The sequence below is a fragment of the Pteropus alecto genome, unplaced genomic scaffold (genome assembly GCF_000325575.1).
Source record: "Pteropus alecto unplaced genomic scaffold, ASM32557v1 scaffold385, whole genome shotgun sequence".
Taxonomy (NCBI): Eukaryota; Metazoa; Chordata; class Mammalia; order Chiroptera; family Pteropodidae; genus Pteropus; species Pteropus alecto.
The window spans coordinates 1,004,648-1,031,109 of record NW_006436543.1 but is presented as its reverse complement, the minus strand read 5'-3'; the positions used below and the strand labels follow the sequence as shown (position 1 = coordinate 1,031,109).

Below are 26,462 nucleotides of genomic sequence, written 5' to 3'. Positions count from 1 at the left end.
AAAAGGCTGCATATATATTTACATAGGAAAAGATTTGGAAGATTTTTTTCAAATGTTCTTTTTGCTGGTATATGTATCTTCTGATTTATAAATAAAGTTTTACTAGAACATAGTGACTGACGCTCGTTTTTACATTATCTGTGGTTGCTTAACCACTACAAAGGCAGGGCTAAGTAGCCCTCAAAGTGCAAATATTTACTACCTATCCTTTTACATAAAAAAGAGGGCTTGTATTAGCCCTCTAAAAACAACCCCTAATAGAATAACCTCATTTCCTTGAGAGGATTATTAGACTGGTAGAGCAGGAAAAAACGTATTTAGATATCAGCAAGGCATCTGACACAAAATAACCTTATGGATAAAATTGAGACATAGGATCTGAATCTTAAAACAGTTAGAGGAAACCAAAACTGAACAATTAAAAACAACCTTGAGTTTCCTGAAGGTGTATTTACAAAGTCATTTATACTATCTAGACCATCATGTTTGGATTCTATTGTAATCCTTTGTATTAAGTTTAACTCAGTATATCTGGAATATGCTCTAACCATAACAACTTTTTTTTTTTTTTAACTTTCCATGTAACATCTCTGGAATGTATACATCTCATAATGTAAAGACTATTTCTTCCCCACCAACCCTCGCCCCAGCCGGTTTAGTACTAAAATGGTTGCTCCTTAAAACCAGCTACTTAACAGTGATTCAACTACTGCTCATTAAAGATGGCTTTACAAAAATTCTGGAACACATCTTTTCTGTTAACGTTAACTGAGTTATACAGGCTTTATCATGTAAGGCGAAAACCTTTTAACTTAAGATGCTTGTATGCCAAAAGTTTTTCCATTTGTTGTAAAGGTACAAAACAACTTTTCATTGAAAAAAAGTGGTATAAATGATAGATGAGGTTAAGGGAAATATCTAAAACCCATTAAACACATAAGTTATTGAACCAGAGTAATCCAAGAACAGAACTATAAAATGTAAACATCATAACCCAGGTTTTGGTTGCTGAGCTTACGTCCTAATGATGTGGAACCACGAATGGAAAGAATTTCTGGGGAACTGGGATAGTCAGGAAGGAATACTGGGAAGGTTAGGCCTTGGTGGGATAATAATCAGGGACAGAAGTTCTAGGAGGGGAGAGATTTCTGCTAGGTGAAGGGTCTCAGCAACAGTCTTTGGTGTTTTTATTAAAATTAAGTACATTATTATTAGTCTTAACTCAGACAAGAAATCTTAGCTTTGAGAGGCTGGGAAGAAGATTCCTGAAAGGACAACCCCATTTAAAAGGCTCTGCTAACTTGGTATTTCATGTTTGGAATAGGATTTCACCCCATATATAACCAAAATTAAAAAACAAACAAACAAAAACAAATATTTTAATAAACACAGCCTCCTTTAAACTATAAAAATTCTTACTGAGTGGCTAAAATTTAAAGCACTGACACCTAAAGCTGGCAAGGATGCAGACCAACAGGACTCACTCATTGCTGGCACGAACGCAACATGGTGCAGCCACTTTGGAAGAGAGTTCGACAGCTTCCTAAAAAACTAACTACTCTCTTTCCATATGACCCAGCTATCACACTCTGTGGTATTTACTCAAAGAAGCTGAAAACTTATGTTCACACAAAAACCTGCACATGAGTGTTTATAGCAGCTTTATCTACAATTGCCAAAACTTGGAATCGACCAAGATGTTTTTCAACAGATGAATGGATCATACATTGTAGAGCACCTATACATTGGAATATTATTCAGTGATAAAGAAGAAATGAGCTTTCAGGCCATGAAAAGACGTGAGAGAACTTTGAAAACATATTGCTAAGTGAAAGAAGCCAACCTGAAAAGGTTACATACTGTATGACTCCAACTCTATCACATTCTAGAAGAGGCAAAACTGTCGATATATTAAAAAGACCAGTGGTTGCCAGGGGTTGGATGGCAGGGAGAGGAAAGGGTGGCGAGGGAAAAAGAAAGGATAAATAGGTGGAATATAAGGGGTTTTTAGGGCACTGAAACTATTCTGTAAGATACTGTAATGGTAGATGCATATTATACATTTGTCAAAACTTGTAAAAGGTACAAAACAAAGAATGAACCCTAATGTAAACTATGGACTTTGGGGGACCAGTATGTGTCATTGTATGTTCATCACTGATAACAAATGGTAATAAAATATTGATAATAGGAAAGGCTGTGTATCTGGGAACTGTACTTTTCACTCAATTTTTACTGTATAAACTATTAATCGCTTTTAAAAAGTCTAATAAAAAGATATGCATAGTTGAAAAGAGTTGATATACCATCAATACATAACTTAAATTATTAAGCATAAAAATACATTAGAGTTTTCTCCTCTTATCCTCAAAGAATGGCATACAGCTTCAATTTACAACCTGAATTACCTTTACAGTCTTCAAATGGAGTACTCGACCATCTCAACTTCACTTTCTCATTCTCATGTGCCTTTCTAATGAGTTGTCAATTTGTAGACTAGAATAGCAGCTGTTTCTTGCCCTCACCACCTTCCATAAAGCCAACTAGGATCACTGTTAGGAGAGACACACGGTGATGGATGATAGGGTGAAAAAGTGTAGAGAAATTGCCTTTGGCAGGAATATACATAACTGTATAGTCATGATTATGCTATTAGGGTAAATATTTAAATTTTAATAAATGTCAGAGGAATTCAGGGTTAAAATGCTAGGATGAATTATTCTTTAAAAGAAGGCTTTCAATAATTCTTCAGGTCTTACCTCAAAGAAGTTTTCCTAATCACCTCATATAAAATGAAATTTCCCAATTCCTCTCATTATTCTATAGTTTCATGGCCTTTATCACCATGTCTTTTCTACTTTTTATTCTTTATGGTTTATTTTCTACTTTTTGTTTGTTTCTTTATTTGTTTATTTGTTTATTTCTGTCTTCCTCACCAGAGTGCAAGCTTTATCAGGGCTAGAATCTACTCTCTCTTCTGTATTGCTCTATGCCAGGCACATAAATTTTTAGTCTACTGAATACCCCGAATAATAGAACCATTGAAAGAAAACAGACAGGTAAAGGCATTTCTCACATTCCAATCTGGTGATATGAACTCTCTACCTGTATGTTGAACAGGATATATTACTTGACATTATTTTCGCTATACCATTTATCATTTCAACCTAGTCTGCAGCACATTTTTGCAGACTGTTTTGAACAGAGGGCCTGCCATGTTGCCTATCTGGGGCTTAATGAATGATTTTGATGAGGCAGAAAATGGAAAGCAGATTTCCCAGAAAACATTAAATTCTATTCTTGTAAATATATAACTTATTTTAAAACTACCACAGTTTTGCTTTCGGTAATTGAAATGATTACCAGAGATTAGTGACCCTATTATGTATCATACTCTGCTTTCCTTTTACCTTCATTAGATCTTCACAATAACCTTGCAACATAATAATTATCTTCATTTGACTGAAGAAAAAATGAGGGTCCAAGAGACTGAGTAACTTGTCTATGGTCCATGACTTATAAAAGAAAGTAAGATTCTTTTCTTAGAAAAGATTCCGGTCTTAAGGTTCTTAAGATTCAGGTCTGTTTTATCTGACTCCAAAAGCCAGTTTTCCCACAGGGCCACGTAGCCTGCCTTTGTTCAAACATAGACTTAATTTCACAAAACTCCTACTTCTCCCCATATTACAAAGTTTCTGATAACATGACATGTAGATTAATATTTCCAAACTAAATGCAGTGGTAATGTGGGCAAGGCATTCAGTCTCTTGGTTCATAGAGCTCATGTAACTCATATCTTACACCAATTAGAACAACTATTTTTGGGATAGGATGCTTTTGAGCGAGCCTGCCAGGAGCAGACGTTTAAATTTCTACGCATCGATACAGAAAGGCAAAAGGAGAGAGACTGATTCGCTTATATTATGTTGTTCCATGTAGAGGAAACTACTAGGTCTTATTCCACTTGATTTTTAAAATTCTTTCTCTGGACCTAGGGAGACTTTAGACAACAGACTTACAGACATAGCAAGGGATGGGACGGGACAGATGATACAATACAAAAACATAATCATTAGTGCCTGCCATAAACAGGAAGACCACTCATTGTTACTTTAAATAAAGTGTGAAGTAACTCCAATGAAAAGAAATCAGAACGTCCTCAGTAACCTAGAAACCGCATTTCCTACAAACAAGGATGCTGCACTGAGAACCACTACTTCAAGGCTGGAGAATGTTCCAAGAGCTGATATGACTGTGGACAAGATACCACAGAAAAAAAGACCTCCTGGGAAAACCTGTCAACTTCTTCCCTGGTATGTGAGGTCCATCCAGAAACACAGTGTAGTGGAGTAAGCACTAAACTTCCAAAGATCCTGGGGTGAGCAGTTGCAACAATTAAGTTATAAAATGGCAACTCAAACCATGAGGGATTATCTAAGCCTAACACTGTGCAACTAGAAAGTGTCATGGTGCCTCATGGCAGAGCTCCTAACTTCTGTAGTGGCTGTGTTTACTCATGTACAATTGGGAGCAATTGTACAAATGAGAGTTTGTGTGTGTTACCGCACAAAATGGAGGAATAACATCACTGTACAAGCCTATTCAGAAATCTCGCAAAAGCCAGGACAAGGGGCTGCTAGAAGCAAGCACACTATAGTATCTGTGCAGCTTTTCAACCTCTTCCTTTACTCTTTCTTTTCTGGAATGCAAAGGAAAGGAATCAGGTGAAACTAAAGACTTATGTAGCTGCAAACTAGCTGAGGACTGAGGTTGAGAATGGTAAATATTCACTTACACCGAAACCCATGGGTGTCCTTTTACAACACGCTGCCAAATTGTGTGTGGAAAGCTACCAAGAGTTTAGCACTTGAATGTCCAGTTTGTATAAAACTCGCTATCTGCATCCATATCAATAAATGTAGTTTAGACTTTTTCCTAAAGAATTTTAAGCTAATGATAAGTGAATCTGAGACCAAAAGAATTCTCAGAAATCTTTATGTCTATCTTTAAGCACTGGCACGCTGTTATTCAAATATGTTGTACCAGAGACTTTTCTCATCATCATAAATTTTAATTCACAAGGCCATGGCAACGGTCCTAATGAAGATTAATTACTGCAGTACATTCCATAAAATCTGCCCAGCTTCCTTCTGAAGAAGGCTACTGCATATAGAAATTGAACTAAAAATGTATCATGTCCTTAATGTCTCTTTTCTAGCTGCTTAATACTACAAACAATTTAGTCAAAGAAAAGATTTATTGTCTGAGAGTTCATTACTAACATAACTGCAAGAGCAGAAGATATCCTCTTAGATCAGAATTCTAAGTATCAGAGAAGGTTGAGAGTGGTGAGAAGGAAACAGAAGGCAGAGGACTGCAATCACACTACTGATCCATGTACACGTGTCATTTGAGATTGGCAAAAAGCTTTGGTCCCCAATCCATCTTCCTTCCTATCTTCCTTTCTTCCTTCCTCTCTCTCTCCTTCTCCTTCCCCTTCTCCCTCCCTCCCTCTCTCTCTCTCTATTTAGGCTCATAAAGACACTTGATAATTGGAAGAAAATTTATGACCCTTTTTCCAGATAAATGCATGGGAGCATCTATGCTGCATGCATACACATACCATCATTTTGTGAACAATTTCCAGCTTATCCAGAGTTCAGGTTAAGAATTTCTGTTCTGCAGCAATATAGAAAACATACATAATTATTTCTATTCCCCAGATAAAAAAAAAAATACCCATACAAATTGGGTTTATATTACATATATTTTTCTCACTACTCATCTGCATGTAGAACACTTTGTGCTTCTCAGAAGCACATCAGCTATTATCCTCGACTACGTTCACTGATTAGTTTTCAAAATCAAGATCATCATCTACCCAAGCATGTCCCCAGTGTTCCAGCTATCTGGCAAAATTGTCTTACACTTTAGTCTTACTCTTCATTAGTCCTTCAAATGATTCCAAGAGAGAGAGAGAGAACCTAATCTTCAACAAAGTTGTTCATTAGAGAATTACCTAAAATGGCAAGAACAAAACCAAACAAGAACCAAAAGCTAAGTATGGATACACCCTAAAATTCTAAAAGGGGGGTGGATAAAGGAATTATGGTGTAACTAAGTGATGGAATGTTATATATTTTCCTTTGGTATTAATGCATTCTACATGAAGGAATGTGAAACGCAAAAATGATGATCTTAAGAAAGTGTCATCCTCAACGATCTTTTCAGTGGAGGCAAAGTTGCCATGAACCAGAATGAGGGCAGCATCCAACAGAACACTACTAGGTGGTTCATCACCCTTGCTGGATGGTTCATCTCTGCCTCACGGAATCCCAAGCCACTCATCTATCTTCTTAGAGATCCTAGCACTTCTGAAACCTGACAAACTCATAACTATCATTGAGTGACAGTTATTTAATGGATGGCTACATGACAGAGGAGTAGAAAATACAGAGCAAAAACTGAGACTACAAGTAATTATCAAACTGGGAGCTTCTGAAATCTCAAATTTCTCAAAATATGTCTTCCCCTTCCCAACCCTCAACCTGGAAAATAACACCTTCCTTACTCAATGGGTAGCAACCTTTCCCTTAAAAGTCTCAAGACCAATAATACTCCCTTTCCTCACCCCAACCCCAACAATCTGCCTTGGAAGTTTCTCTATTCATGACATACATCACACAGGATACTTTTGTTTTGTTTTTAGGGCAATGGCAGAAGGGAGAAAGACAAAAGGTACACAATTTAAAGAGAGTCAAGTACATTAACTCCTCTTGTCACCCACAATTCATGTTAAGTTCTGTTAAAAGCTCTATGAAATGAGATAGTTCATGGAACTTCATATTTCAGAAATAAGAAGAGATGATAGAGATTTTCTCTTGAAAGCTGCTAGGCATATTGGAATCAGGGATAAATTTCCTGAAATTAAAAATAAAAGGAAAGAATGGCAGGCATCAATAAAGTCAATATGCCATTAAGCTGAACTGACTTCTTTCCACATCTGCCACCTACAACTAGATTCATCAAAAAACAGGATTCAAGTAAGTGAAATTATAGTCCATAAGTATTTTTCTTTTAACAATCACCTAGACTTTGAATGAAAAAAATCCCTTAAAAAAAATCATCCCCTATATTCAGCACCAATAATTCCACTAAAATTTATTTAAAATATATAATGTGCCATACTCAACCCCAACCAGTTAAGAAGGAAATGAAAATGCTTTCTGGGAAGTTTCCTTACCCAGAAATTCATCTTTGACTCATACATATTTCTTTTCCAGGTGAAAAGCCTTCCATATATTACAAAGCTGACTGTAAAGTCTTGGAAGAGTAGTTGCTGAGCAAAATTTACTAAAAAGATGTCACAGAGCAACATCAGGAGAAACCATAGAGATTAAAGTGGTTCACCTCCTTCATGGAAGAGATAACTAACTTTAAGATAGGCAAGTTTACTCAAAAACAGAAAACTCATACGGTACAGATTTAAAAAAAAAAAAAAAAATGAACAAACCAAAAACTCCAAACAAATGAAAAAACAGCCAAAAACCCTTGATTGGTCTTTTGATTCAGTGCTGTGTCAGACAAGGCAAAAAGAACAGTTAAATATATTGTATAAGAAACATTTACTCTGAACAGGAAAAGTATCAATCTATATAGAAGTTATGTCTAAATTATGCCAATGGTCTCAATACAAATTACAGATGTAATTAATTGATCCTATGCCACCTACCAAATACCCCACCATATAACAATTCTTTCTAAAGCAACCTGCCTTAGCCAGAGACCATGGTCTGTGAAGAAAGGATTGATGTAAATCAGTAACTCTAACCACAAACTTTTTTTTTGAAAAGGTTAAGATTATAAATATTAAAAACTTGATTTGACTGGATAATGACTATCTGGAATATCTAGCTGCTTCTTTTTCATCATATTCAATACTCTGCAAATTTTCACATCATTAGCAATTCACACAAAGATGGCCATAAACCAAACATGATGAATGCTACCAGATATACAAAAATAAACCTTATAATACATGCTCCAAACCAAACCTCTCAGCTTGTGGGGCACGACTAAAAGGAACAATTTTAATGAAAGAGTTTAATTGGAATATGGTTAAAGATACTCTTCTCTCACTTCAAAGGCCACACCCTTTAATAAGGGTAATTTATGCTTCTCCCTGCTCAGTTAAGACAAACTTACTTCAGGTTTAGCTTTGATGTCATCTCATTTTAGGAAGGTCTTCTTGATTTACCAAGGCCAAGTTACATCCATCACTTACATGCTCTCCAAGTTCACTCCGTACCTCCTCCAGGGCACAAATCACAGCACTTATCTACCTTCACATTGTTTTGTAAAGCCATGCTTAGCTATCTGTAACCTCAACTAAACTAAAAACTGTGAAAGCAGGCAAGGTATTTTTCTTGTTTAATGTTCTATGCTCTACACCTGCAATCACTAGGTTTGGCACATGATAGCTATTTAAAAAATTCTTATTTGAAAGAATGGATGGAGGAAATATTACAACAAGCTAGAGACTAACAGATCAAGTGGATATTTTTAACTCTTAAGTGGAATGTGATTTAAATAATGCTGAAGGTTCTTACTCTAGTTCTTGGTACCACATGTAGAAAGCTTGTCAAAATATTTTTATTGTGAAAGCATTATATTGACTATTTGGGAGATAAAGCATTATATTGACTATTTGGGAGATAAAGAAATGAAAAATCACTTAAGAACAAAAAGACCCTTGTAATATTTGAGGTTTTCACAGCTTGGTATCTGAGAATAATGGAGCTATTAATGGCATTATTCTTAAAACTCCTTCAAAGGAACTCAAGGTCACATTATTCTCATTGTCCCTGGAACCATATTATAAACAAGAGATCTCTTTTTGTCATGCTAACTTAAAGGAGCTGAATCTTGCACATCAGAATCCCTTTGGAATCTCAGTGTTAGAGATGACAATTCTGATAATTCTACAGAGGACTGAGGATGGTTTAAATTCTACTGCAGCTGTGCACTGAGCTGAGGAGGACAGAGGTACAAACTCTTTAAAACTCTGTCAGATCTCCCTGAGGAGGAATTACTGACCCCAGATTCAGTCATTCTCCATTAAACCTGGCTTTCTTTTGCCTATTTCCTACTAAGTGTCCTTCCTTCCATGTGGAGACAAAAGTGTTACCCATATTGAATATTTATGGATCATAAAAGTGAAGGAAAAAGAAATAATCAGAGAAAACTTTCAGAGGCTGGCTCATGCTAGTTACCTTGGGACTAATAGCCATTTCCTAATTGGTGGACCTAGTCCCTTAAGAGTAAATGCAGAGAATAAACTACTGGGAGAGCTAAGATGACCAAGAGGCTGGAACATTAGCTGTTCCTACAATTATTGAGTGGAGGCTAGAAACAACACAGCAAATAAAACCTGTCAACACGCTGGGAGGGCCCTCTAAAGTAGACATCACAAAATCTTAGCATCTAGTCATGTTTATGAGAGGCATAGAAGATGTAGCAAACTTGGAACAGTAAAGGAATAGTATATTGGTTACTATTATTATATAAATACCAACAGCAGCAGCAACTACTATTGTCAAAATTCTAGTCTGTATGGACTTATTTGTGAATACTTTTTCTTATCCAAAACACTTGGTTTCAGTTTACATATATCTTTATTCATTATCTTTGAGGTGATTATAAGAGAGAAGAGAAAGGGGCAAAATGGAAATTAGAGTATAAACAGAAATTTTACATGTAGACTACTACTTGTAACTTATCCTAAATCCTGCCTTCTAGTCCAGGAATAGCAAATAAGTTTTATCCTCTGTAGCGATCTCAGCTGATTGACAGAGGCTATATTGGGAAGGACTGCTTGGGCTAAATGGAAAGGAATATGTAGACAAATCCTATTCCGGATGGGAAAATAGGTGCCAGTAGTATATATCTGCCATCCTAGGTCTAGTTCAGTAGTTCTCAATTGTGGATTCTGCTCCCCAAGGGATATTTGGTGATGTCTGAAGATACTGCCGGTTGTCCCAACTGGGGAGATGCTCGTGATAGAGGCCAAGAATGATGTTAGACAGTGTATAATCATCCCCAAGCTCCCCCTCCCCAAACGAAGAATTATCTGGGCCAGAATGTCATTAATGCTAAAGCTGGGAAACCATAGTGTAGTCAAATCTATCCTACAGTCCATGGATCAGGTCTTCAGCCAAATTACATCGAATTTGTCTTCAGGAAGTTTTCCTAAGCTTTCTTTCCTAATGCTATAGTAATTCAATATAATTGATTGGAATATTAGAACCAGGGAATCAATTTGATTTAGGCAGTTCATATTGATCTGTCCCTAACTTGTACTGCCATCACAAATTACTATTTTATCTCTTGACACCTTGGTTTCTTTGTCAGGAAGAAGGGATTGGACTATATAATTACTTTTGATATACAAAAGACAAACTTCTACAAAACCCTTGTTGATATTCTCTTCAACAAAAGACAATTTTTCTTTAGCTTAAGACAACTTTTCCAATTCCTTTCAATCTTTACTAATGCAGTTATTAGCTGTGCCTGAAATTAAAACTATTCTAAGTTTCATGTAATGCTTAAATATTTTCCATCTGAACCTGAGATGCTTTGACATCTCAAGGTACTTCTTCCTTCTTGTCTATCACTATTAACACTATCTAACCTTGGCTTCTTCCAATTCTCCAACCATCTATTGTGTCATCTCTTGTATCATTTACGCTGTTAGGACCAATTACATAGCTGCTCATCATTATACTTCCCTTTTTAACTATGTCTCTTTCATCAATCAATTAATCAATTTAAATATTTCAGGGTCTTCCTTGTTCTTATGACATTAATATTGGGGATAAAAGTAGAGGCTGGAGCTAGAAGTGCTGGGACAAAAAGACAGGGTTTCCAGCTCCAAAGCATTTACAGGATAATTAAGAGAATGAAAGACATGAAGCTATTAGAGAACAAGTCATATGACCTAGGTGGTAGCAGAGAAACGTCACTATGAGGGTAAGAAATGCCAGAAGAATGAAATGTCTGCTGTGCATAGACTGAGGATGACTATCATAAACTATCATAAAAAAAGTTAGAAAAAAATTCTTATGAATCAGATACAGAAGGAATGCTGACATCTTGACAATGACTTCAAAGGCTGGTTCCATGTCTTAGAGGTACGTTAGACAGATATGCAAAATATGGCTGCATAAAAACTGCAAGAATCAATTCACGGTCCCTCCAGAGAGTGAAATTACACAGAAATATTTGGAAGTTAATGATATAAAGTCAAATGTGTTAAGTTAGATCATATTATATCTATCAAAATGGAGATCTCATAAACCAACCTGAAAAAGGAACATTTATTATAAGAACAGAAGGTGTACAAACTTAACCATGCAGATAGTTCATCAAGGTGTTGACATATGCACCAAGGACTTTTATGAAGCAAAGTATGTATGTTTATCTTTTAAGAGTCAATTTATAAAGATTAGGAATATGCCCCGAACCTAAATTACTTACCCATAAGGGTATACATTTACATATTTTTCTAAATCCTAATTAAATTATTTTCACCCATGGTGCCTCTCATGTTAGTAAAACTTATGTCCACTACCCAAGTAGCAAATGTTTCAAGTTTCTCGCATTTTGGATGTCATTTTCATAATTACAAAATAATCACATTTAAATGAGCATAAGAATAAAAGGAAGAGTAACTCTGAAATGACCTCTCTATAGCATTTTCTCCTAAGGGGGTAATTTTTTTTTGAGATCTTTTCATAATGTTGTTCTTACTTAAAAAGAGATTATGCTCTCTGTGGCCTATTTCCCCAGCTCTGAATCTGTGCTAACACTCAGGGGTTCAGTCAAGCTTCCTCTTCTCTTCAATCATATTAACTTCATCTATCATTAGTACCTACTTTCTGCCTAACACGGCACATTGATTTAGAATGTTCATGAAGTTCAATGTCCTCGACTTTAAAATTGAATCTCAATGTAATCTAATACATAGTACTCTGAAAACAAATGCTGAGCAAGTCATATTATTATTCAATTCACCACATTTCATCTGTTTTTGACATGGTAGCAAGTAAGTAGATTTTAAATTGAGAGAATTTGTCAAGGGAAGTTTATGTAAAAGTTTTCCATTATTTTATATATGTTACTTAATTTTATATCAAAGAATATGAAAGTATAACGGCCTTTTCTTTAAATTCAGAAAAATTTTAACAACACTCTCAATAGTGTCCTTTGACAGTGAGTCAAAATAAAATCCTGCCTGTCTGCAATAAATATACCCTAGTGTATCAAATACTTAAGCATAAAGGATTCAGAAAGTAGGAGACAAGAAAAAAAAGAACAGAAAGAAAAACAAAATACAACTTTTATAACATTCGTATCTGTTAACAAGAATTAAAGAAACAATAGGAGAGCCCTTAAAATGATAAGTGCATGTCTCTACATCTTTTGGATTAAAAAGAGAAGACCCATGTACTTAAATCTACCAATGGTAAAAACATACCTAATTTTATTTTCCAAATCTTCACTATCTGAATCTTCAGAGCTTCTGTATTTATCTGGATCTGGAAGTGTGCTCGGATCAAATCCATCATCATCATCATCATCATCACTCCAATCCAGAAAAGCTTCTTCTTCATCTTTGGCCTAAGAAAACACAAGAGAAACTGTGGTTTAAGAAAACAGCTGATGAATAATTAGGTCTTATTTCTAAACTCAATACCCCTCTAATTTAAATACTCAAATTAGAAGCCTTCTATTCTGGTGAAAGCCTGTATGTGACTTTCAGAACCATAATCATTTGCAAAAAGAAAACTCATGTCATTTCAAAAACAAAATGAAATAAAATATGGTTCTGAAAGTAAATCACTATTAAGTTCCTCAAATAGAATATGGGGGAAAACTATCAGTTTTATTACTTCTATATAACTTAACTATCAAAGAATAAAGTATAAAATTTGTTTCAGTGCTCCTATCCACACACATGTAAATTTCAAGAAAAAAATATATAATTTTATATTTATATGTGTGTGTGTGTGTGTGTGTGTTTATATATAAAATAAACTATTAGGTGAAAATATAAAAGGCCAGGAGATAGAGTACAGACACTTTTTGTCTGATGATTTTGATCATTTTATAACCACCATAATCTAAGTCTTAAAATAACAATCAGATATATACGAGCTCATTAATAGTAAGGGGTCTTCTAAATTCAGGTGTAAGTATAAAGTCACTAAGAACAATGAAAAAAGAGAAGGACTACCAAGAGATAAGAAAAGCAGTAATACAATGAAGAAAGTGGGAAGTTGCCATTAGAAGCAGGAAGCAGCACACTTGACAGCATACTCGTCTATTTGAAAATAATCAAAGATATCAACGAAAATTGAACGCCATCATATACTCAAGAACACTAATCTCTTGGGCTACAAGATAGTTCCAATTTTCCAGTCTGATGCTCTCAAAGGAATTTGCTGTCTGAAGGTGGAGACAGAGTAGACTCAAAACAATTCTCAAGTTTTTTGGTCTCGGGTAACCTTTACACTTAAAAGTATGAAGGACTCTAAAGAGTTTTTGTTAATGTGGATTGTATCTACTGACATTCACTGTATTAGATGTTAAAAACTAAGATGTTTTTTAAAAATTTATTTGAAAATAACAAATACTACATACTAACATAAATAGTATATTTTCATGAAAAATAGCTATAATTTCACAAACAAAAGAACACTGTTCTATATTTTTGCAAGTTTCTTTAATGTCTAACTTAAGATAGCTGGATCCTCAAATTTGCTTCTGCATTTGATGTTTTTCTACTTGAAGTATATTAGGAAAATCTGGTCTTCTCAGAGATAGCTGGGAAAGGTTTTGAGGAATAATTTAATAATGGCCTTTTCAGATAACTGCAGTTACTCTTCTTTGATACCACAACAAACCTTGATGAGTGGTAGTTTCTTAAAAGTAGTTGCAATGTGGAATCTGAAGCCATATTAATAAACCTTTATTTACTGCTACATTAAAATCCACTGGTCTACTTTGCATTTTGAACAGATCTTTAATCAGTGAAAAATTTTGTAACCTCATGCTTCAGCTATTTGGAAAATACTGATTCACTGAATTATGCAGATTTTCCTTATGTCGATCTTCATATGTTGACACATTTCATTATACAATATTTTAAAAATCATGCTTGTTAATATCACCATCTATAATACCATATGAAATGTCTTTCAAAGTATTGGGGAGTTATTGGTGATTACAAGTTTTCCAAAGTCAAACTGGAAAATATTAGTGAATACAAGTTTTCCAAAATTATAAATTTTTCTTAAAAGCTCAATTTTTATCATTAGCAACAAATATTTTCAGGTTTTTCTTTGAAGTATAAACAAGTGTCATTTTCCTCTGGTTGCCTTCAAAATTTTCTCTTTATCATATAGTACTTTGACTACGTTATATCAAGGAATAGTTTTCTTTGTGCTCATCCTTCCTGAGGCTCTGTAAAATTCCTGGATCTATTGATTAGTAATTTTCACTAAATTTGGAAAGTTTGAGGTCATTATTTCTTCAAATATTTTTATATCTCTTTCTCAGCTCTTCATGATTGCAAGAACATGTATAATGGACTACTTGACAGTTCTCTTAGGTTTCGTTAATTTTTCTTCAATCTTTTTTTCTTTCTGTTCTTTGGACCAGGTCATGTCTACTGGGTCTTTGGGTTTGCTGTTGCTTTCTTCTGACATGTTACAACTGTTTTTGACCTCATCTTTTTTTCTTATCTCTTACTTTTCAATTCTAGGACTTCCAGGTTTGTTTTTGTTTTATTCTGTTTTAAATACAGTTTCCACTGCTTTGTTGAGATAACCTATCTTCTTATTCATTCATATCATATTTTCCTTGAATACTCTAAACATATTTAAAATAGCTGCTCTGAAGTCTGCTAAATTCGAATCTGGGCTAAGAGTTTCTACTGACTGCCATTTTCTTGGATATAATTCACATTTTCCTGCCTAACTGTATGTAAAATATTTTTGAAGAAAACTAGACACTGTAGATAACACAGAAACACTGAATTCTGTCACCTTTTTCTGAGAACTTTTGGACTTGTAACAGTTATCTTGCTTGGATTCAAACTGCAAACTCTTTCTAATCCAGGGTACTAAGCTACTTATATCTGTTTTGTTCTTGTGGCTTCTAATTGCTGCTTTTTTTAGCCTAATTTCCTATAGGTCTCCCCTTAGAACCTGTGAGATGTGACACTTAGCCGAGGATTTAGGCAGAGCTGGGCTCACTGTCCTTGTTTCTGTGGTTTCCCCTAATTTTTAGCTACTCTGTTGGCTTTGAGATTTATGTTTTGAGCTCTGTACTCTTTGACACTTCAAGTAGAATGTTTCATTTAACTGTATTTTAACACCTAATACTATTTAATATGCTCTGTTAGCATTTATTATAAAGTGGCCCTCATAAAATGTCTACAATATAGTAAGAGAAATAAATTAGACAGTGAGACAGTATAAATACCTCACTCAACATTCCAGTGTATTTATTCATTATTTGAAGGAAAATACTAACTCAGAATGATGAAAATTTACTTTTAAAAGGATAAAATATTATTTGGATTTGTGTTAATATGATTTTTTTTTTTTGGTAATTGACAAAGTTCAAGTCTTGCTATTTCCTGACCTGTAAGATGATCTCACTACTGATGCCATATCATATTGTTTGTGCTGCTTTACACTCCTCAATTCACGACAATGACAAATGATTTTAAGTTCGCAATCACTCCTTTCAGAAACACAATTTCACTAAAAGTGTAGGGACAATAGATAAGACATTTTTATATTGATCTTTTTTATCTTTGGGTTTATTCCTTGAATGAGTAGAAATATATTACTATAAAATATGTAATATCTATATTATAAAAAGTATAATGTGCCTTTATTTAAAAACAAAGAAAAACACTGTCATCTACAAAAACACAAATCATAAATAAAGTCGCTAAGATACTGCCATAATGAAAACATACTGGAGAAAAGTACTGTCTTTCTGGTGAGGTCTAGTTTAGAAGTATGCTCTTCCTAGCTACATAAGATAGCAAAGAAAATGGACATTCTAGCTGCTCTATCCTTGTGATTTCATGAATTATTTAAAAGATAATTTATAAATACGGCACCGTAATCATTTTTATCTCCTTCTGAACTCATTTTCATGGAAGACAGCACAAATATTGATATATCTATCACCTCCCAACTGATTGTTGACATCTCAGTGTGTTAGAATACCATCACTGGAAATTCGCTGCTATCAGTAAAAGAAAACCATTTAAGTATTTTAGCAGAAGCATAATTAAATTTGTACCTTAGAGATACTGCACGCTGGCAGCAATGGAAAAGGTGATTGGAGGTTATAAGATCTGAAGGTAGGATATCAGTGTAAACACTATAATAATCCAGGTGAGATGAAGGATTCAATGAAGAATGTGGCAGTGGGCATGAAGACAGGGGACAGTTATGACAGCTGTTAAGGAAGGAGAACCAACTAGACTCTATGAACTACATGGGTACATAATACATTCCAGAGAATCAATATGTCCAGCATAATTGTACATGTTAAACATGGTCTAAGAAAGCAGCTTAGTGAATATTGTGAAGATGCCTTACAAAAATGCCTCTATTCAACAAGTCTTAATTAAGGAGCTATTATATTTGCCAGACACGCTGTGAGGTTCTGGGGATGAAGCAGTGAATAAGACAAAGTCCCTGCCATAACAATAAACTGTTCTAGAACACTTAATCTCATAAACATTAAAATGAAAGCCAGGTTCTGCTACTTCTGGGGAACAGCCCATCAAGAGTGAATTGACTCTCCTGGCCCTGCTAAATGCCTAACATCTTATAGGATGCTGCCTTCAACTCACAGATCCCTCAGCATGTAGCTGAATGATTATAGATCCTCCAATCAACATGCCTCTCTTTTCAGGTATTTCCAGTTGGAAAGCTGCAACCACTTCTCCCTCACTAGTCATTCTCTCTTCTCTCTTCACCCTCTCAGCTCAAAATGAAACAAGAACAGAGAACCCCTACTGTCACACCCATACTCCTCTCTTAAGGCCCTGAGAAATTTTTTAAAAAGTAGGTCACACACACAAAGAGATCAGAGTAAGGTTACCTCTATGAACTGGCTGTTCCTGAAATATAGTTTCAGAACTTCTGAGGAAACTATTTAGCCTAAAATAGGAATGACTTTTCCTAAAATAGTTATTTAGAAGACTCATTTATAAGTAGGGCAGATGAAAATATCCAGAAAAAAAATGTAACCCAGCTAGCTTTACTGTTGTTTTCAGTTTTGATGATGGGAAGAAACACAGATGAGAAGTGGCATTTTCCTACAACAAACGTACAAAGCACTTTGATTTACATTATCTTACTTAATCTTCAAACCCTATGAAGTAGGAAGAAAAAGAATTGTTGCTCCCATTTTCAAAATTAAGAAACTGTGATTCAGATGACTAAATAACTTAACCAAGGTCACGCAAACCTGGACATACCCTAGGTCTTCTACATCACCCTGAATCTCAACTTTTGCCCTAAAGCTTTGGATTTTCTACTTGTTCAATGACTTCTTCAAAAACAAGCATATTTTGTAAGCTTCATAAAACATAGAGGTGCTTTTTATGTCAACTTGTGTGTTTCCATCTTCACTTTCACTACCCTTGTCTCTTAAACTTCTATTCTCCTTTTTGTGAATACTGCATAGCTTTCTAATGAGCCTCCCTGTAATTATTCTTCCCCTCCTTCTAATCACTCCAATTCTCTATGCTGTAATTGGAAGGTCGATTTTTTAAAAATTAAGTTTCAAATCTGATTGTATCTATCACCAGCTATTACCAACCCTTTAAGACACACTTTCTTTAAGGTCCAGGAACAAGGCTACCTTAGAGTCTTCACACCTGCTGTTTCTCTACTGGAATCCTCTTCTACTTTCCCTTGCCTGGTCTGTGGTTTTTGTCTGACACACCAAACACGTGATGTCAAACACCAATTCTCCACAGCCAAGTGAGTGTCCCACAGGTCCATTCAATTCTGATATGCAGAGTGAGCATAAACCCCATGAGTAAAGGCCTCAGTCGCACAAGAATACCCACACTTCAGATGCCAGGTACAAATCGGGTCTCCAAGCTACCTGCAATTCTGCCTGGCTGACTACAAATTCAGGGATTCCCATGACCCCCTCCTCCGATTTGGTAATTCTTTAGAATGACTCACAGAACTAAGAGAAGTGCTCTACTTATGATTACTAGTTTAATTATAAAAGGATACAACAACTCAGGAACAGCCAAACAGAAGAGACGCATAGGACAAAGTATGGAGTGGGGATGGGGTACAGAGCTTCCATGCCCCCTCCAAGTTAGCCACCTTCCCCAGCACATCAGTGCATTCACCAACCTGGAAGTTCTTGGAATCTTATCGGTCCAGAGTTCTTGTAACTCAATTTCCAGCCCCAACATCCTCTCAGGAAGTGGAAGGTGAGGCTGAAAGTTCCTAATCATGTGTTTGGTCTTTCTCGTAACCAGCCCCCATTCTGAAAGTGTCTAGAGATCCCACCTTGAATCACTTTATTAGCATAAACTCAAGTGTGCTGGACAGACTCCTAAGGCATAAGAGTCCTATCACTCAGGAAATCCCAACGGTTTTAGGAGTTCAGTGTCAGGAAACAGGAACAAAGACCAACTATATTTTTTATTATACCACACCTGGCCAACTACAAATCACCAGGTCTCATACAACACATGCTGTATTTCCTTTATTTCTTTTTCCTTTTGAGATATTCATAGCTACAGTTAAAGCAAAAACAAAAATTAAATCCTAATGTTAAAACTGAGAGAGCAAAAAATGTCTCAATAAGAAATGTTACAAACTTGAAGCTTTAGGAAAAGAAAAAGCAAAGTTACATAACTCTAGAACATCTCTGAGAAATGGAGAGGAGGGTTGATGTGAGAGTGAAAAAAAAAAAACAAAACAGATTACTGTCTTCTACAATACTGAAAGTAAGAGATTGTCGCTTAGCACCATAGTAAATTTTATTAGGCCAAAGACCTTAAATGTTTATTTAAAAAAGGGAACGAGGACATGGTTCCATAGTGTAGCGGTTAGCACATCTGCTTTGCACGCAGAAGGTCCTGGGTTCACGCCCCATTGGAGCCACAGTCTATGGTCTATGGCCATGCCATCCTGAACAAGCCAGATATCTGATCTCAGAAGCTAAGCAGGGTTGGGCCTGATTAGTACTTGGATGGGAGACCACCTAGGAAGACCAGGTGCTGTAGGCACAAATAATAATTAAAAAAGAAGGGAATGAGACTTAATTTCAATTTACGAGGGAGTGAAGGTAGAAGCCACATTGCATGCAATGAATGAAAGAGTGAATGGGCACGCCTGCTGGTCAGTCAGTGATTATCAGTGAAGAAATAAATTCAAAGTCTAAATATAGAGAATTATCTTTACTGACTTCCTACATACCATACAGCTTCATAAAATAAAATAACCTTTAAGAATTATATTTAGATTTTAGTTATTTAATTCCACTTAGGATTTTTAAAAAGTCTTAAGGCTGAATGTCACCTTTGATACCACATAATTTCATGAGGAACAATTTCAAAATTCATGATAAACTATTTCTGATCCTGAAAAGAATGTAAAGATTGTGAAAAGAAAATTTTAGAGAAAAATGAAGTATTCAAAATACATTTTGTTCTCACTGATAGAACTTCATAACAACTTTCTAAGAAAGCACTGAGAAAATAATACTTGATAGTTTTCAAATTTAAAATAAAAATTCCAATTGTTATAGATAGCCAACCATCTTCAGTAGTTAGAGATGGATTGACTTTTGAGATTTACCTAAGCTATAAATCCTAGGTATAAAGTTACTTAGAGAAGAAATTATCGAAACTTTTTTCTAAATTATAAACACAAAAAAGGTTAATGATGTTACTAAATGTGCCTATTGAAAGTGAGCATCTATCTTCTAAGGCAAATGTGCAAAACAGTAAACACAGGAGCAGCTGACAGTGCTAATCACTGCTCCTGCTAACAATGTTGTAATACTAATTGAAATATTTTAGAGTATTTTCAGTTTATTTCTGTCTCCTAGAAATTTATTCCATAATGGTGATGTTGGACATAATGCTGATTTATATAGCTGGTTCTTCGGTATCTGGCCAAAGTGTGTATTTTATGCACTTCTAATATGTACTGGCTGAACTGCACTTGAAAACCCCAACTTTGCTTAACAGCCCTGGACTCTTCAATTGTGAGGATCCTGCCCAGAAACATACGTCCTTCCTAATATCCAGAGTTTGTAAAATAGACATTTGTAAAATAGAATGGGAAGAAGGAAATACATTTCAGCTCTGGTCACCTAACCATACAGGAATTTGAGAAGAAAGAGGGAACACAGGATGCCAGGGAATGCTAAAAGCAATATCCAGGAGAACAAGCAGAAGAATTGGGGCAAGGGCCACCTGTTTACAGAATTTCTCTCTTAAATCTAGTAGTCTTTAACTGAATTCCAGTCAGTACTTCTTTATTATTTCCAAGCATTCCAAAACAATAAGAATATTTGACTGTAGGACTATGAAGAGGCAATATAAATAATACATGAATTGAACATAGTTAAGAATGGCAGACAAAGGGCTGCCACATGAATATTCAAAGTCTCAAAGAGCAAGTCCCAAATTTGGAAGTATCTTCAGAATTTGGACTATTCATCCAACAACTGTTTACTGCACACTTACTGTGTGCTGAGCATTGCTATAAGAGAAGAATGTAATCTACAACAGCATGGCAGAAGAGACTATGATTCAGCATTTTAACTTTAATGAGACTTTTAGCAAAATGAAATTTCTTCTAAAACTGCTTCGCACAAAATTCATTATCTTCCTAAATTGCTTACTCACTCGCTTACTTAATATATGAATATCTCACAGAATACCAAGAATGCTACAATTTCAGAGTGCCCTATTAAGTAATACTGCATTTCATTGTCGGCCATTTTTGTTTCTCATTTTTTTCTTTCCAAAGGAAAGCTACACTAAATATTAAATAAAATACAAATTACAAGTCCAGTTTGCCATTCTTCTCACGATAACAAAAACTTTAATGTGTCACAAGACTCTTGATTGTTCCACTAGTGGCTAGCTGTGAGTTCTTAGACAATTTACTGTTTCCTCATCTGTATATAATCTAAACACTGCCATTTACATTCAACGTTGCTGTGAGCATTAAATGAGAAAAGCATGTGAAGAACACTACAATAATGTTTATCATCATTATTTAAAAAACCATACAAACTGGGAAAAGACATTCCAGCAGTTTGGTGGTCTTATCCTTCTTAAGTACTCTCCTGCTTTCTCCAAACTGAATTATAACATGGGTAGAAATGTGCAATAGATTTAAGTCTCCTTAGGAAGTAGTGCATTCATATTAGAAAAATATAAAAGACTACACACAAAAGAAAATTAAAACTATAAAAATGATTAAGGTTATGAAAGGTGAAAGTATCTATGTTAGAATGAACCACACTACTTGTAGAAGGTGGTTCAAGCATAAATAAAGCACTACTTTGTAAATCAAGTAGTAAATAGTTCAATGAATAGAATAAAATAACAAGGATTGGTACATGCGACATCATGAATGAAAAACTCAAATGTACCTTGCTAAATGAAAAAGGACAGACACCAAAGGCTACCTACTGAATGACTCAATTTATATAAAATTCTGGAAAGGAAAACCTATAGGGATAGAAAAGAGATCAGTCATGCCACGAGCTGAAGTTGGGAGGAGACAGTAAGAAAAAGTTTTTTGAGATGATGGAACTATTCTGTGTCTTTAATGGTGGTGGATGCGTTGACTCTATGTATTTGTCAAAATCCATAGACATGAACACCACAAATAGTGAATTTTACTATATGTAAGTTAAAAAATAAAGACCCCTCAAGAGAATATTTTAATAATATTTAAAAGTGTTCACAATAAATTAGATTATCAAGACCACAGCAATAAAAAATATGTATAGAGGAAACTATGAGCGGTAATGACTGGATCACAGGGTCCCATCCTTTCACCAATCAAAAAGTATCTTACAATGAGTAACTAATATTTTTGAAATTGAAGAGATAAAATATTGCTTTTAAGAGAGTTTAAAAAAAATTTGTATGGACTCTCTAATTAAATAATAGAGGGGGCTTTAGAAGTTCTTAGCCTGGGTTCCTGGAAGCCACAAAGCCACTGAAACAACATGAAAAATATTCTTAATATATATACATATGCATTTTGGAAAGGAGGAGAGCCATAATCTTTAACAGCCCGTAAGCAACCTCCTCCCCACTCTAAGTCAAAGACTACTGCTTGGTACAACTGTATTTCTTGGGACTGAACTGATAAGAACAACATAGGTCTCAAATTAGATACTTCTCAGCTTTGACAAGGTCATTCATTCCTGAAAGCCTTGAACATGATTTAGGTTTCAACTACCTAGTAACACATGCCAGTTTTTCTTTTTAAGAATTGTTTCAGGCTGCTGAGAAGCAGAAAAACACAAAACCAATGTCACAAACAGCATTTTTAAGGGCAAGAATTCATAAAATAATCATAGAATGAGTGGGACCATTCTACAAGGCTATATTTGGACAAAACTGATTTCTCAGAAAGAGAAGAAAAACCATGATGGAGCTAGTTGAGCTCTAGCTTTGGAGCAATAAAACACTGACAAGATACAATTTTGGTCATGTGCATATTTAGTTTTACTACATTCTCCCTGATTTGTTCCATCAATCATTATCACTTCTCCAGGTAAAAATTCAAGTCCAATTTGAACCTCTCTCAGTGAGCCATTGGAAAACTACTCTCAGCAAGGGCTAAAACTGGTTCATGTTTGGTGAAAATTAAATAGCAATTTAAAATCAGAAATTACTTGAATGAATTTAGGTTTTGATAAATGCATATGAATGAATCCCATAGACTGTGAAAATCCATTAACCATTTGCATACAAAAAGGCAAAAATGCTAAACAGTAGGGAAAAATCCCTAAAAATGTAAAAATTACAAACCATGATGGTATATTTTCCAAGGAAATATATGATTTTGATATCACTGAATGAGATGTCATTGAATAAATATTTCCAACCAAAACCGATTTTTCCTCTTAGCATTTTATCGAAAGGAGCCCCAACTATCTCTGCTGATATCACTTTGCTCCAATAGCCAGCCTCCTAATAAGAGAAGAAACATTTACAAGTAACTAGTTTTAAACAAACTACCCATTTTTAAAAAATCACAGCAATAAAAAGTTTTTCTTCTTCTTTTACCCTCCCTACTCAAGGGGATAGAGAAGAGATAAAACAAGGGCCTCGAGATTACAGGGTACTTTGCTTTAGAAAACAGGTGGTTCTTCCAGTAGTTAACAGTTATCCAGTAACCCAGCAATTCTAATCCTAGGTATATACCTAAGAGAAATGAAAACATATGTCCACACAAATACTTGCACATCAACATACATAGAAGTATTACTCATAATAGTAAAAAAGTTTAAATAACCCAAATGCCCTACAAATGGTAAATGGATAAATAAAATGTAGGATATACAATAGAATTTTACTCATCAATGAAAGTAATGAAGTACTGATTCAAGCTGCAACATAGATGAACCTGGAAAATATTATGCTAAATGAAAGAAGTCAATCACAAAGGACCACAAATTGTATGATTCCACTTGTAAAAAATGTCCAGAATAGGCAGATATGGATTCATAGAGACAGAAAGTAGGTTAGTAGAGGTTGCAAGGATGAGGAGAGGAGGGAATGAAGAATGACTGAGTTTTTTTAATGCGGTGACAAAAAATGTTCTGAAATTAGGTAGTGATATTGGTTGTACAACTTTATAAATATATTAATTAAAAACCATCAAACTATATTAATTTGAAATAGTAAGTTTTATGGTATGTGAATTATCTCAATTCAAAAAATATAAAAAGATTAAAGATTACTTATTTTAATTTTTAATATGAAGCTGCAAAAATATTTACATTGTAGTTTTAAGAAATACACAGGATTATTTAATAGATAATAATATTAAAAATTCTCTTTAATTTCTATAAAATGGTAAATCTAGTTGTAGACTGAGGAAAAAAACTAGAGAGGAAAGGAAGAGAAAGGACAGCACTTGATGTGATGTCAGCTAAAACACTCAAGCAAAAACCCAACACATTTACAAACACTTCCTTTGTTTTCTAATTTCATCATCACTAGAGAGGTTTAAAGAGGTTATAAAACAAATGAATTTCAAATTCTCATTTTTGATGGAGGAGGAAAAAATTTCTATCTTAAAATGGGTGTGGTGCTACAAACCATAGGAAGTATTAATATTCCGATTACATGGATTCAGATTTGAAAACTGAGACTTAGAGGGGCTAAATCACTTTCTCAATGACATATAATTTATATAAAATTAAACAGGATTCCAGTTATGTCAGACTCCAAGGTCCACCCTCTTTCCATTATGTCATAAAGACCAAATGTAATTCTGTAAGAGAGCAACTATAGCTACACATAAACTCATCTTTGGTACTTGTCCTGAGAATCTGCTCGTGAGGTTTTTCTATAACCAATTCTTGCAGTTCGCACAGACTGAACATATACTTTATGCCCTTGTTTATAACAGCTGCCAAAGTCACTAGCAACAAGCACTTGAACTTCTGGTTTATGTTGCTATTTAGACACATTCTGTAGTGTTAAAAGAAACATTGTCATGGGTTATACAGCCCTCTGTGTCAGTATATTTTTTGTTAGAGACTGTATTCCTGATATCTGATAATCTCGCTGAAACTAGTCATGCAAGGAACAAAGAGAGCATATGAGGAGGATAAGGACAGACTCATCAACACTAAGATAATCTAATGGTATGTCTAGAGTAGCATCTTTAACAATACAGTCCCTTTCATTATTGTCAAAATATTAATGAAGTTATCCACAAGTCTAAGTAGCTGTTCAAAACCATTCTGTCTTAAATGGTCCACAGACATTTTTGCTTAAGTTCTTCCAGAACCCAACATTATATTACCTACCATATCTTAAAATACAACATTCAAAATACAATTCCATAATGACTTTTTAATACCTTAAGCATCAAAATCTCTGTAGATAGGTCAAAAATATATTTTGGTAACTGCCTAATGAGACATTTTTATTTTTCAGACATTTGTGCTGACCAGCCTACCTTTCCCTTGTTTATAATTCAGATGAAGATGACAGAAAAACATTTTCTTACAGAGTAGCTGCTTATTAGCAAACAAAATATTTAAGACTACAGCATATGTTTATGAGCTTCCAATTTATTCAGAGCAAAGGGGTACCTGCTGAGGTCTTTATTTGTAGATATATTCCAACACGACCCTAGAACATTCACAGAATTGAGGAAGGGGTGGGGGGGTAGGCGGGAAGGGTAAAGTATCTCAGAAGGCATATATGTAGTCATATCCAGTGCTTACAGTTTTAACATGGGAAATAAATTCTATAATGAAAAGCTATCTACAAACATGGAAGATAAACTTTAAAGCATAAGAACATCTTCTAACATAAACCTTAACTCAGAAAGAAAAAAAATGTTTCTGTTGTCTCACTTGGTCCAGAGATCTAGGACAATTAGGTTCTTCATTACATTTATGCAACAATATTTTCTGAATGCTTACTATGTGTAAACTTATTGTAAAAGACTTTTAGGGATACAAGAGAAATAAAATCTGCTCCATGTTCTAAAAGTGCTTCAAGGCTAAGGGTCAATATTGTAATATAAAAATCTAATATAAGAAGTGATATACGTTCTACAGGACAAACTATATAATTAAAATGCTATAGAAGCTTAGCCAATGGAAGGCTAGTTCTGGCACTGGGACAGGGATACTGGTGGTGGCGGATGTTAAGGAAAACTTTACAAAGAGCATGTCATTTAAGTTATTCTCAGGACAAATAAGGATTGGGACATGTAAAGGCCATGAAGGAGGGCATTTTGGGTGATGGCAGAGCATAAGCAAAGATACAGTGCATCAACTATCTAGGCACATTAAAGGTGTATACTAAAAAACTAACTAGAAAAAGGTGCCTCCCCGCTTCCTCCAAGCAGATGCAGTGCCTTTGCCAGAGAGCTCAGCTTGGGAAGCAGAACGCCAGCTGGGTTTCTGCTCCCACTGACTCCCTTGGCCAGGCATTTTTCCAGAGTTAACAACCTGACACCATATGGGGCAAACCTAGGTTTGTATGGGAAGGACAGACAGGAGCAGTAGTGGTGGTGACAAAGTGACCTCTAATAAATATTGGGTCTACCATTCCAGCTGTGCAACTTTAGGTAAATCACTACCTTACCATACCAGAGTTTCATTACCTG

At 35.0% G+C, this 26,462-nt stretch overlaps 1 protein-coding gene and 1 pseudogene across 1 annotated transcript in view; one reads left to right on the top strand and one right to left on the bottom strand.

The window, feature by feature from the left end:
* The window catches only part of DDX10 (DEAD-box helicase 10), a 230,211-nt gene that overhangs the window by 10,083 nt on the left and 193,666 nt on the right, over positions 1-26,462 (bottom strand). The window contains exon 17 of the mRNA XM_006913434.3: positions 12,536-12,678. Coding sequence (XP_006913496.1) covers positions 12,536-12,678 — 143 coding nt within the window. The remainder of the gene's footprint in view (positions 1-12,535; positions 12,679-26,462) is intronic.
* Positions 19,239-19,354, top strand: LOC112481076 (annotated as a pseudogene).